General features: G+C 36.0%; 1 protein-coding gene across 1 annotated transcript; it reads left to right on the top strand.

The window, feature by feature from the left end:
- Window positions 1–6729: 6729 nt before the first annotated feature.
- Window positions 6730–11956, top strand: LOC149544735 (luminal-binding protein). The gene is made up of 8 exons (XM_089795306.1): window positions 6730–6905; window positions 8006–8273; window positions 8386–8600; window positions 9115–9357; window positions 9481–9960; window positions 10054–10208; window positions 10951–11033; window positions 11137–11956. The coding sequence occupies exons 1-8, from the start codon at window positions 6848–6850 to the stop codon at window positions 11630–11632; spliced, it is 1998 nt and encodes a 665-aa protein (XP_089651432.1). The 5' UTR covers window positions 6730–6847; the 3' UTR covers window positions 11633–11956.
- Window positions 11957–13230: the final 1274 nt, after the last annotated feature.

Consider the following 13230-nt stretch of genomic DNA (forward strand, 5'->3'; position numbering starts at 1 on the left):
TTATCTTCTAATTTTAGTCACTTTCTCTCTCCTCCAATTTTTTTTTATTTTTTATAAACTCTCTCTCTCTCTCTCTCTCTTGAAAAACAAACAAAAACAAAATCATTTCCCACTTTATTTTCTAACACAAGATGCTCCTGCATCACTCTAACAAGGTGACACTTATAGATTGAGGTGTTTTAAGACCTCTAACAAGGCCACTCCTAATAGGGTGATTCAAATCCTTTAATAGGGTCACACCTAACAATGTGTTTTGTAACCTTTAACAGGGTTGGCTCCTAACAGGGCTCACTTTAGAAGAGTGAGTTGTAACTAGTTACATTGGTGGTTTTCCCAAATTGAGTTTCCATGTTAAATCTTGGTGTCTTATGTGTTCATGTTATTTTCTTATTGCTTTATCTTTCTGCAACTAAGTTACTAAAGGTTAATACACATTAATATCTTAAGATTGCTTTGTTAACTGAGTTATAGTGAATATCTAGTTCTAACGGAGTTATGCAAGGATTTGAGTTTGTATTTACATCTAAGAGATTTGGAATATTTTTAATGGTAACTGATTCACCCATCCCCTCTTAGTTACTCCTCTTATCTTTCCAACAATTTTAACAATCAAGGAGTAATTCAAGGAGATGATTATGCATTTTATTTTGATAATTAATCCCTATGCAAGACATGCAACCAATTAGAAAAAGGGAATGCATAAACAACAAAAGTGTTGAATATAAATCACTGATCTTGATCTAGAAGCCTCACCAACTGCCTAGCTAAGGAGGATTCAAACCCTAAATTAGTGTGAATGAAGGAGAGAAGTGTATATGTGAAAGAGGCTATGTTTGGATGTTAGAAGCAAAAACTAGACAAAGTTATCAAGTAGTGAAGAAACAAACATAGTTTATTAGAGAGAGAGAGAGAGAGAGAGAGAGAGAGAGAGAGAGAGAGGATCAAGAATTGGAAAGAGGCGATGTGTAATCAAGCATCAAAGTGCTAATGGAAGGATCAAGTACTAATACATTCTAGCAAGTTAATTAGGGTTAATCTCTTAACAAAGTGGTCCTAACAGGCCTATGTAAATCTCTTGGCAAGGAAGACTCCCCAGAGGGTAGATCACCTAAACTGATCAAATATTGTAGCCTTAACATGCACACTTTATTGTTGTGGTAGTGAATATTTGTGGGTCTCATCCTCACCCTAGTTTTACCTTCACCTTGGAGGGTTTTTGGGTAACCAAATCTTTTGTATTATGTGTTTGTCATTTACTTTCAAGCTTATCATTGTGATTGGTAGATTAGATCTGACATATGACTACAACACTTGTTTATGTGATTTGCGATATTGTTAAGTGTTAGTGGTGATAATTTGATATTTGTTTCAAGGGACAAAAGTTTTATGGATTTCAATTCACCCCTCCCCCTCTTAGTATCTTATTTTCCTAGTAGACTTCCAATAGCTATGACTGAGACTATGAGAGAAAATAAAAAGGATTTCAAGTACCTACAGTTTCTTTGCCTAATTTTAGTAAAGGTTTTCACATTAAATGTGATATTAATGGAAGTGTCGTTACAACTATTTTGAGTCAAGAAGGAAGACCTATAGCTTTGTTTAGTGAAAAATTGAATGATGCTAAGATAAAATGTTCATTTTATGATAAGGAATTCTATTATATTGTTCAACCTTTGAAGAAATGGAGACATTATCTGATGCCTAATAATTTTGTGTTGTACATTGACCATAAAGATTTGCAATATTTGGGAAAACAAAATAAGTTGAATCAGAGAAATATGAAGTGGGTTGAGTAGTTGCTGAAATTTTCTTTTTCATTGCAGCATAAGAGTGGACAATCAAATTAAGTTGTTGATGCTTTAAATCAAAGGAGGTGTTTTTTAATAGAGATGACAGTTCAAGTACTTGGTTTTGATGATTTGAAGTACTTGTATAAAATTGATCCTAATTTTGCATAATCTTGGATATCTTGTAAAGATTAGATGGTAAGAGATAAGTGGACTGATTATTTTATTCAGGAAGATATGTTGTTTAAAGGACTTTAGTTGTGCATACCTAGAGGATCTATGAGAGATAACATCATAAGGATAAGCATAGTGGCGGACTTGCAAGACATTTTGGGATTGATAAGATAGTGAAGTTGATTTCAGGTAGGTACTTTTGGTCACAAATTTATAATGATGTATAGAGATTGGTTAGAAGCTATCAAGTTTGTCAAATAACAACAAGAACTAGTCACAATTTAGGATTGTATTCACCATTGCCTATACCTAGTAAACCATGGGAAGATATCAATATGGACTTTGTTTTTGGTTTACCTAGAACTTAGAGAGGTAATAATTCTATTTTTGTAGTACTTGACAGATTCTCAAAGATGACTCATTTCATACCTTGTAGGAAGACATCTGATGCATTACATGTGGCTTAATTATTCTTTAAGGAAGTAGTAAGATTGCATGGTTCAACTAAGACCACTATTTTATATAGGGATACTAAGTTTACTAGTTATTTCTAAAAAATACTTTGGAAGAAGCTAAATATAGAGTTGAAGCTTATGTCTACATTCCATCTGTAAACATATGAACAAATTGAGGTTGTGAACAAAAGTTTGGTAAACTTGTTAATATGTTTGGTTGGAGATAACCCTAGTAATTGAGATTTGGTTATGACACAAGCAGAGTTATCATATAAAAATTCTATGAATAGAAGCACTAAGAAGACACCTTTTGAGATTGTTACTGGAATGAATCCTAAAAAACACTACTAAATTAAGGTATTTGGCTATTGATAATAAAAGAAGTGTTGAAGGTGAGGAATTTGCAAATTTCATGAAGACATTGCCTGAGGAAGTGAAAGAGAGTTTGAAGGACAATAATTTGAAATACAAACAAAAGGAAGATAAGAGGAGGAGACATAAATCTTTTGAGGTTAAAGATGAGGTTATGATTCATTTGAAGAAGAATATTTCTAGTTGGTACCTATAGTAAGTTGAAAATGAAGAAATTTGGTCCTTGTAAGATTTTGAGAAATTTTGACAATGGAAATGCTTTGAATTTGAATTACCAGAAGATGTGGATATTTCACCCATATTCAATGTTACAAATATCTTTGAGTATTTTGAATTAAATAACAAATTGAAAGACTACCTAGATTATCCTAAGAAGAAGACATACAATGTTGAGAGGATCTCGAATAGAAGAATATGCAAGAGTACCAGAGGAAAAGACTACATGGAATACCTGGTCAAGTGGATAGACAAACCAGTTGAAGATAATTTGTGGATTACACAAGATGAGTTGGACTTTATGATTTAGGTTAGAATATTAGTAATGTCTAATGTGGACATCAGTTCTTTATAAACCCCAAGTGTCTAATACAGAAGCATCTTGGGTCTTTCAGCAATCTTGCATCAACCAAAAATATTTCCTATTTTTTGTATCAGTCTATTGTTTGGGAAGTAGGCGTTGCTGCTTTTGGTTTCAGGCTGTGCACAGTTGGTATCATGTCAAGGACATATCCTTCATCCTTTTCCTAGGTGTGCATGTTTTGATGTTTCATATTCTTTGATTTCTATGTTGTTCTTTGTAGTTTTTGTTTCCTACCATTTTCATCCAATGAGGCATGCTATTTCTATTCATGCAGTTCTCTATGATGACATGTGATCTTGCATAGTTGGGAGCTGAATCCTAACTTGTGTGTGGACCTATCATTAAGTGTGCATGATCTTATGTTGTCCCTTTCTTGGGTTTTGGTTTACTCTTCAAAGACTATATCTATAATGTAATTTAATGCTTGAGTAGTTGACTTGTGTCTTAGCTAGCTATATAAGAAGCTTGGTTAGATGTAGGAAAGGTAGTAGTTAAAGATTTGAGAGTGTGGGAGATTGAGGATTCAAATTAAATTTTGATTCTATAATTTAATTGTATATGGCTGCAACATGGAAGGCCTCACAATTGGGCATGCTGTTTTCTTTATATGTGAAGTTAAATAATTACACCTATTGAATGTTGCATATGGTCTCTTGTTCCTTGTTGTGTGTTGGATTAAGCTTCCATGTGTAACCCTTAGCAAGGGTAGCTTGGGGTTCTCTCCATGGGATAACTTATCCTTGTGTCACATTTTCAAACCTGAATGTGGCTCTCAAGGTGAGATGGCTATGATGATCTTAGATTGTCCTTTACCGTGCAATAATTGTTTTTATTTATGATGACATACCATATGATTACTTCACTTATTGTGATCTGATTATTAATTTTTGACCTCTCTATCTGAGATTTGATATTGCTCAAATTTCAATTTTAGATAGTTCACATGTTTCATCCAATTGGGATGTACTTACCATATGCAACACAACGAAAGATTATAATTATAAGAATGGTCATTTCTTGAGTTACCTTCTTGATGTTTCTATAAGCTCTAAAGCTTCTCTCTACAATTAATTTCCCTGTGCTTTGTTTCTATCTACCATTAACACTGTAGAGAATGACTAGATGGGTGGTGATAAGGTCCAAGTAGAGCCAAACAAAATTGATGAAAACACTCACAATGATCCTAGGCTATGAATTATATTGGACGAAAGTGACAGTGTGCCCTAAATAGGAGCAATGACATGATACAATGAGTGTCTTTCTCTGTAATTCATTAATTAATTAGAATGAAAGGTGAGTCGCCATGGGTGGCATCTTCTATGAGATAAACAAAGACATCTGTGTGTAGGTGATCACACTCTCTATTGAAGGCCAAAAATGGAGAAAAGACAAGTAGAGTTCTTGATAGCACCAATATCAATAAAATTTTCTGAAGAAACGAGGTGCCTATCAAGTTACATGGAGGATTCAATAGAGACGAGCTACCCAAGCCTTGGGATCTAGTATGCATGGTCATTATGACGCACTTCACCTTGGAATAAAGGTTTAGGGTTTGTTACTACTATCGCTTTCCTTTGCTCAATCACTTTAGGCACCATGTCTTTATCTCCTCTGCTTTCGTCTTGTTTCATTCACTTGAATTTACTGTTAAATGATGTCAAGGAGTATCATTACCAAGGAAAAAACTATAATATCCTCCACAATGGGATTATTTTGTGTTTGTATAATTTCCACCATAATCTATCTAGCCAAGAACATTAGGATTGAGGAAGTTTCTACCCCTCCTAAACCCCCTAAGAATCTTGTTGAAAATACCTGTTAGAAGCCTACCCACAAAGCTAAATCTCCCCTCCCTTTAAGCCTTTGTTAGTTAACCCACCCAAAAGTGGGAAGTTTTAAAATGAGGCTTCCACCAATACTTCTATAGCCTGCAAAAAACCTAAAATTGAACCCCAAGTCTATCTGGTGGATTCTGAAGGGGAGGTTGGGGAAAACCCCTATAGGTCCCATAGAATTGCTAACAAACCTAAGCTAAAGATGGAAGAAAAAGATTATAGGGGGAAGTTTATTGATGAGGAACAATAATACACACACAATGAGGATAATGGTACCAATAGCTCCACCCATGTTTCGACCAACCTCAATGACCCTCCCGAATGATTGTTACCTCCCTCGTCCCTAATAAAGGTAAATAGGTTCAAATAGATGATGTTGTTACTGGGAGTGGGTAAAAAGGTTTTGTTTTCTACATGTGTGTGACCAATGTGGAGGCTATTGCCAAAGTCAAGGTGGAGCTAGAGACTATGGACATGAGGAAACTCTAGACTAGCCACCTCTGTGGTTAGGGTTATGCATTCTTCTACCAATACCCTAAGCCTGCTATAGGAAGTTAAAGACAAGGACTTAGATAGTGAGGCAACTAGGGAGCTTTTGCTTGCCTAGCTGATTAGACCGAGTTGCTGTTGAAAAAGTCAAAAGAGAGCAATAATTTGAATTAATGGTTTTTACTTTGGTTATAATGGTTTACTGTTGAAGGATCTTTGGTATCCTCATTTATGTTTTAAATACTAACCTTGCATGACATAATACTCTTGGTATTATGTTTTGGTTTAACTCCGTTAAAAGCCATAATGACTTCGATACTGATTATAGTAGGAAGTTTTAATAACTTATTTCTTCTTACTTTCAATGAATATTATGCTTTGTTAGTTGTTTTTTTGATATTATGGGAAGGGAGAAGCTGACAATCTATAGTGAATAGTTTTCCAATTGTTAAGTATGTATGATAACTGATACTTTTACCTTGCCTTTCACAAATCAACCCCTTGTTTTCATTGCTTTTAATATAAAAATAAGAAATTCTAAAGAAATTACATGGAATCATGCAATTACCCATCTCATCGAATTATTCACTTCAAAATCGCATCCCCAATTAACTATAAATTTTCATTTCCACGTTTTTATTTAAAAAAACAAAATTATTTAACCCCAAAATATCAGTAACGCGTAGAAAAACGTGGTAACCCTCCGCTCCTCCCCAAAATCATGGGATCAAAATCAACGGTCATAAACTTCAGTTTCCTTTTTTAAGAAGTCAAAAGAAATAACGTAAGAGACAAAATGGACTGGGGAATCTACGGCATAAAATTGATCTATGATGAATCCGACGGCTGACGTGCCACCAACGACAAAGCACCTCCCATTGGCGGAGACACCTCCAATCCGCCTTTCGATTGGTTCACGTCAGCAATCGATGACGAAAAGCCACGTGGCACAATCAACGCATGTGATTGGTCAATAACACAACCAAAATAGCCCCCCTCTGTTATATATTCACATTGAATGTGTTCATTGCTTAAATATATTTCAACGGACTTTCAAAACCCATTATCTCTACTCCGAGCGAGAAGAATCGACACCCATTGTTGTTCACTGCTGATATACCAATTTTTTCTGCTGATTTGTTTGAAACCAAATCGATGGATCGGCCGCGGGGGAACTGCGTCTCATTTTCGCTTCTGATCTTCCTGGTTGCAGGTTAGTTTATTTTTACTTTCACATATATTTTGGAATATGAAATATGGAGGAGGAAAGATTTTGGTTTTGTTATGCGGTTCTCATGTTTTGTCAAATCTAGCGTCGATTTTGGGGGCTTTGGGTAAAACCGTTGCTTCTGGTTTTTGCTGTTTTTTCCATCTCTGTAAAACCTTGCTTTTTAGCTGACGGGCGTCCCAGAAAGTTTAGTGTTTATAATGTAAGGCAAATTTTGTAGTCTGAAGATTACCGATTCTAATTTTTCCAGATCGGTTTGCCATTCGATCTGTGTTAGATCTTGTCAGTATGTAATCAGACCCCATGGACCTCTAAAACGTAGATAGACTCAAGGCTTTTGGTTTTTCTCCTCTCTGTCTTTAGATTGAATTATGAAGATTTCCGTTTAGGTTATCTCTTTACTGGAAATTTTTATTGTGCTTCCCTGTGTTTACCTTTTTGTGGGGCTGGGCTTTCTGCCGGTCGGGTATTCTGTTTTACTCGTGTTCAAAGATTTATCTGTAGAAACTCGTTTGCATTTTCCACTAATTCCATTTTCAGAAGAATAAGCTGTGTTTACTTTGAAAGCGAATCTCAATTTAAGATTTATTGGCCGAATGGTGGATCTGTAATTGTTTAGTGCCTGGATTATATTTGATGGCCTTGAGTTTTGGAAATGTTATTTTTTTTTGCCCGATATTCAGAATTTGTAGCAATAAAGAGATATAAAGAGACATGATTTGCATAAGATGTTCTGAATTGAAAATGGTAATATATATGAATCTGAACATAGAAAATCAATACAAATCGATAATCACCATATATATTTAGGTTAGTTATGTTCATTTTAAATGTATTTGTTTAAAAAACCCTTGTGGGGCTCTCTGGAGCTGTGCCAAGATATGTCCTTGGTTATCTACTTCCAAGCCTGTCCGGGATATGCACACTAATTACCTGGGCCAAAAATGCGTTCCAGTACTGAACCCCCGGCCAGAGTGCCTCGTTATTTTTGGAACTTCTATAATTTTTTCTTTTTTGAAGTTGGCATGCCCCTGGTCGTAGGACTTGTAGAATTATTACTGATGCTTGTTTTAAACTTGTCTCAGGATGCCTATTTGCATGCGCAATCGCCAAGGAAGAAGCAACAAAGCTGGGCACAGTAATTGGTATAGATCTTGGGACCACTTACTCATGTGTTGGGGTTTACAGGAATGGTCATGTCGAAATCATAGCCAATGACCAGGGAAATCGTATTACGCCTTCGTGGGTAGCATTTACGGAGAGTGAGAGACTGATTGGAGAGGCTGCCAAAAACCAGGCTGCCGTCAATCCGGAAAGAACAATTTTTGATGTCAAGAGATTGATCGGTAGAAAGTAAGTGTTGGTGTTAGATTTCACTGTTAGATTGATTAACATATATTTCTCTCATGTATGATTTTTATGAGTTGAATCCTAATACATTTTTTTTTTTTGGATTTAAACTCAGGTTTGAGGACAAAGAGGTCCAGAGGGATATGAAGCTGGTCCCATACAAGATTGTGAACAAAGATGGAAAGCCTTATATCCAGGTAGCGATCCAAGATGGAGAACAAAGGGTCTTCAGCCCCGAGGAAGTCAGTGCTATGATTTTGACTAAAATGAAGGAGACAGCAGAGGCCTTTCTTGGCAAGAAGATCAAGGATGCAGTTGTCACTGTACCTGGTATGCCTTTTTAAATTTTTCTTCTATACCACTAAACACGGATGTCAAAGTGTTCTTCAGAGTTTAATGGATTGAATCAATGAATGACTTAAACATTGTGTACAAGGCAAAAGTGACCTGTTGGATTTGAATGATTGAAATTTGATAATTTGATGTTTTTTTGTCTTAATTCCTCAATGTGCAACTTCTTGTAGTGCTCCTAGCAAATGGTGTGTATCATATGTTAGTTGACATTTTCACGGTTGGGAGTTAACTTGTTGTCTCGTTTAATTTGGATTGGTTTAATTGCAGTGCTTAGATAATAGAACTTTGTATTTCTTTTTGCACGCACAGATTTATTGTTGTGAACTTATTTCTTGTTCAAATTTACAGCTTGCTTGGTTTGGATTCTGATAAAGTATTTTTATCAGCTCAGACAAGGAGTCTCATTTCAGAATATTTTTTTTGGTTTTGTTTTGTAATTTTGGTGTGCTTCGTTTGATGTGACCAATTTATTTTGTTTTTCTGTGCACAGCTTACTTTAATGATGCTCAACGCCAAGCAACTAAGGATGCAGGAGTGATTGCTGGGTTGAATGTTGCTCGTATCATCAATGAGCCCACTGCTGCAGCAATTGCTTACGGTTTGGATAAGAAGGGTGGCGAGAAGAACATTATTGTCTTTGATCTTGGTGGTGGCACATTTGATGTCAGTATTTTGACAATTGATAATGGAGTTTTTGAGGTTTTGGCAACAAATGGTGATACCCATCTTGGAGGTCATTCCCTGAATACCACATTAATTGATTTAGCATTTAAAATGATTGTATATTCCTTTCAACTGCTGTTGTGGATATATTTACAATTATTGTTTTGGTATAAACTTGCATAATGATGTGCAGGTGAGGACTTTGACCAGAGAATCATGGAATATTTCATTAAATTGATCAAGAAAAAGCATGGAAAGGACATTAGCAAGGATAACAGAGCTTTGGGCAAACTTAGAAGGGAGAGCGAGCGTGCCAAAAGAGCATTGAGTAACCAACATCAAGTCCGAGTGGAGATTGAATCTCTCTTTGATGGAGTAGACTTCTCAGAGCCTTTGACAAGAGCCCGTTTTGAGGAATTAAACAACGACCTCTTCAGGAAAACAATGGGTCCTGTTAAAAAGGCAATGGATGATGCTGGTCTAGACAAGAATCAGATTCATGAAATTGTTCTTGTTGGTGGTAGTACTCGCATTCCCAAAGTTCAACAACTACTCAGGGACTTCTTTGATGGCAAAGAGCCCAACAAGGGTGTCAATCCCGATGAGGCTGTTGCATTTGGTGCTGCTGTTCAAGGAAGTATTCTTAGCGGAGAAGGTGGAGAGGAAACTAAAGGTTAGATGCTGGCAAAAGTTATATTGCTATGGGTATATTTCTGTTTTCTTCTATCGTCTTTGAAACTAATTGGTTATGCTATGATGGTTGCAGAGATCCTTTTGTTGGATGTGGCGCCCTTGACTCTTGGTATTGAGACTGTTGGAGGAGTGATGACAAAACTTATTCCAAGGAACACTGTTATTCCCACCAAGAAGTCTCAAGTCTTTACTACCTATCAGGATCAGCAAACAACTGTTTCAATTCAGGTAGCTTTCCTCCTAATCTATGTTTTTCGAAGGTTCCATCTGAAACTCTATTCGCAAGAAAATTGAAATGCATTGTGCACTAAAACATAAGAATTGGGCCATTCTCTTCTTTATGTTCCATCTGAAACCCTTTCGCAAGTAAATTGAAATGCATTGTGCACTAAAGAATTTGATCCTTCTCTTTCTAAAAGGTCAATCCAAACACCTGTTTACACAATGTGACTACATTCTTTTACAAACCATAGAATCTTTTAAGTAGTTGATACGATAATATTCTGGCTAGAATCATATTGACCCTTCTCTTCATAGAATCTTTGAAGTAGTTGATATGATAATACTCTGGCGAATCTTTGAAGTAGTTGATATGGTAATATTCTGGCTAGAATCATTCTGACCCTTCTCTTCCTAAAATTTCAATTCCAACACCCGTTTACATAATAAGTCCACAAACTTCTACAAATCATGGAATCTTTGGAGTAATTGATATGATATTAATATGGCTAGAATCATATGCAATCGTGTAGTCCTATAGATCTTACAGCAATGTTTTCGACGGCTTCAATTCCAACACCTGGTTACATAATGAGTCCACAAACTTCTACAAATCATTGAATCTTTGGAGTAATTGATATGATATTATTATGGCTAGAATCATATGCATTCGCGTAGTCCTATAGATCTTAACCCCAATGTTTTCGACGGCTTTAATTGTTGATTTAACATAACATCTTTTCCTGTTCAGGTCTTTGAAGGTGAACGAAGTTTGACAAAGGATTGTAGAGAACTTGGGAGATTTGAGCTGACTGGTATTCCTGCAGCTCCAAGGTTTGTATCTATGCTTATTGTCTTTCGAATTCATGCTTAGATAATCAGCTTGTAGCATGCGTCTTTTTAGACATGAAGCTAAATTTGGTTTCTTTTTATGCAGGGGAGTTCCTCAAATTGAAGTTACTTTTGAGGTGGATGCCAATGGTATTCTGAATGTAAAAGCAGAGGATAAAGGTACTGGAAAGTCCGAGAAGATCACCATCACAAATGACAAGGGAAGACTGAGCCAAGAGGAAATTGAAAGAATGGTTAAGGAGGCAGAAGAGTTCGCCGAGGAGGACAAGAAGGTGAAGGAGAAAATTGATGCTCGCAACGGTTTGGAGACATATGTGTATAACATGAAGAACACAATCAATGACAAAGACAAGCTGGCTGACAAAATCGAATCAGATGATAAAGAAAAAATGGAATCGGCCTTGAAGGAAGCCCTTGAATGGTTGGACGAAAACCAGTCAGCTGAGAAGGAAGAGTACGACGAAAAACTCAAGGAAGTGGAAGCTGTATGTAACCCTATCGTGACCAAAGTGTACCAACAATCAGGCGGTCCTTCAGCAGGAGGAGAAGATGAAGATGATGATTCTCACGAAGAGCTTTAGATAGATTAAATTCTGGATTGAAATCGTTTTTGTTGGATTGGATCTTCTTTCACCAGTGACATACAAAGTTGTCAGTGAGAAAACTGTTGTCAGAAGCACAAATAACTCTATTTAAAAGATTCAATGTGGTAGAATAGATTAACGTTGTAACATTCAACCATGGTCAGCCATGGATAAGTCAATTTTTTTGCAGAATGTGAAATCTGGTTGGGAGTATGACACACACCATCCGGCACTGTTGTGCCTGTGAGGAGCTTTTAGAGCCCTTTTGAATGAAACAATTTTTGATGAACTTTCAATATAAGTTTTATTTCTTTTCCAGAATTCTCGCGGAGATGATATTTGTGGCAGCCGTTTACTTCTTATTAATCTCTTGTAGCATGAATGACAGGGAACGATGGCTTATTCAAAATTGCCGGTGCATGTTGAATGATTTTAATGGTTGATTAGTATTAACTCCGAATTGTTTATTGATTGTCGAAAGTACAGTTGCTATTCTATCAAAATCCGAATTGCTTTTGTGACCACTATTATGGGTGCCAAGAGCAATCCTATTTTCTTTGCTTGATTCTTTCCGTTTTCATCTATTTGGTGTTACATTTTGATGTCTGGCATTAGAGTTGTAATTGAGATCCGGAATACTGCAAACTCTTTGAGAAATCAAAGTTCTGGGAGGAATTAAGGGCAGTCATTTTATGAATCTGATACTTATTGAAGTGGGGTTTTATAATGGGGTTCTCTTTTTTAAAGAATAGGAAGTGCCATGAAGTTAAATTAAAACTGTTAATATCAGTTTATATTGAATTTGTTTAAAAATGTAGCCTTTATTTTCCAGGTTACCGATTTGAGTGGAGTTATAGAAATGGCTCCACTAGCTTAAGCTCTCTTTCTGCCATTTGTCACATTTATTTAAATTTTTTCAAATTGTATGAATTGATATCTAAATGACAAAATCAATGAGTCGACTTACAGTAGTAGCACTACACGCTTTAAACATACTCCAAATGGTTTTGGAATAAAAAAACCAGCTTCCTGACCAATACAATCTTGTCTACTTAAGATCGAGGCAAGTATAATGCCAACCTTATAATTTGAATCAAAGCCTTGAAGCGTTCAACCTTTCCGGCACTGACAAATAAAAGCCATCAAGAACCCTAAAGCACAAGGCCCACTCCTTGGTTGTCGCAACAACATAATTGCCCGCTCTTTGGCTCCAAAGAACACGCCACTATCCCACAATGCGTGTAATGAGTGCAAAAAACCTTCCATTCATTTGGGGTATAACAAACAATGGTTAAAGTCAATTAGGCATTAACATTATTACTATAACGAGAATCAAGCCTAACAGTCCTTCCATCCTCTCTTCTCCACTGAAAGCTTCTTTCTCATGCAAGCCTTCCTTTTTATCCATCTTTGTTATTTTAAATCCTTTGATTGTGGTATTATTAATATTACTATGTGGAAAAAATGTTTAGAGAATCCATAAAATCCTAGTGTTAACCTTCGATGAAGAATTATAATTATGTACTGGCATTGTCACTACCAAAGGAATGATGAATTTTGTGTAAGTTGCAGAATAAGATTATATTTTTTGAATA

Source organism: Cupressus sempervirens, chromosome 8 (genome assembly GCF_028749045.1).
Source record: "Cupressus sempervirens isolate cs-2001-9-10 chromosome 8, ASM2874904v1, whole genome shotgun sequence".
In the NCBI taxonomy this organism is placed as follows: domain Eukaryota; kingdom Viridiplantae; phylum Streptophyta; class Pinopsida; order Cupressales; family Cupressaceae; genus Cupressus; species Cupressus sempervirens.

What these genes read in the sequence shown, in the direction of transcription:
- LOC149544735 (XM_089795306.1), top strand. Translation starts at nt 6,848, where the DNA reads ATGGATCGGCCGCGGGGGAACTGCGTCTCATTTTCGCTTCTGATCTTC. An exon ending in TCTGATCTTCCTGGTTGCAG is followed by an intron (nt 6,906 to 8,005) that starts GTTAGTTTATTT and finishes AACTTGTCTCAG; the next exon opens with GATGCCTATTTGCATGCGCA. An exon ending in TGGTGATACCCATCTTGGAG is followed by an intron (nt 9,358 to 9,480) that starts GTCATTCCCTGA and finishes AATGATGTGCAG; the next exon opens with GTGAGGACTTTGACCAGAGA.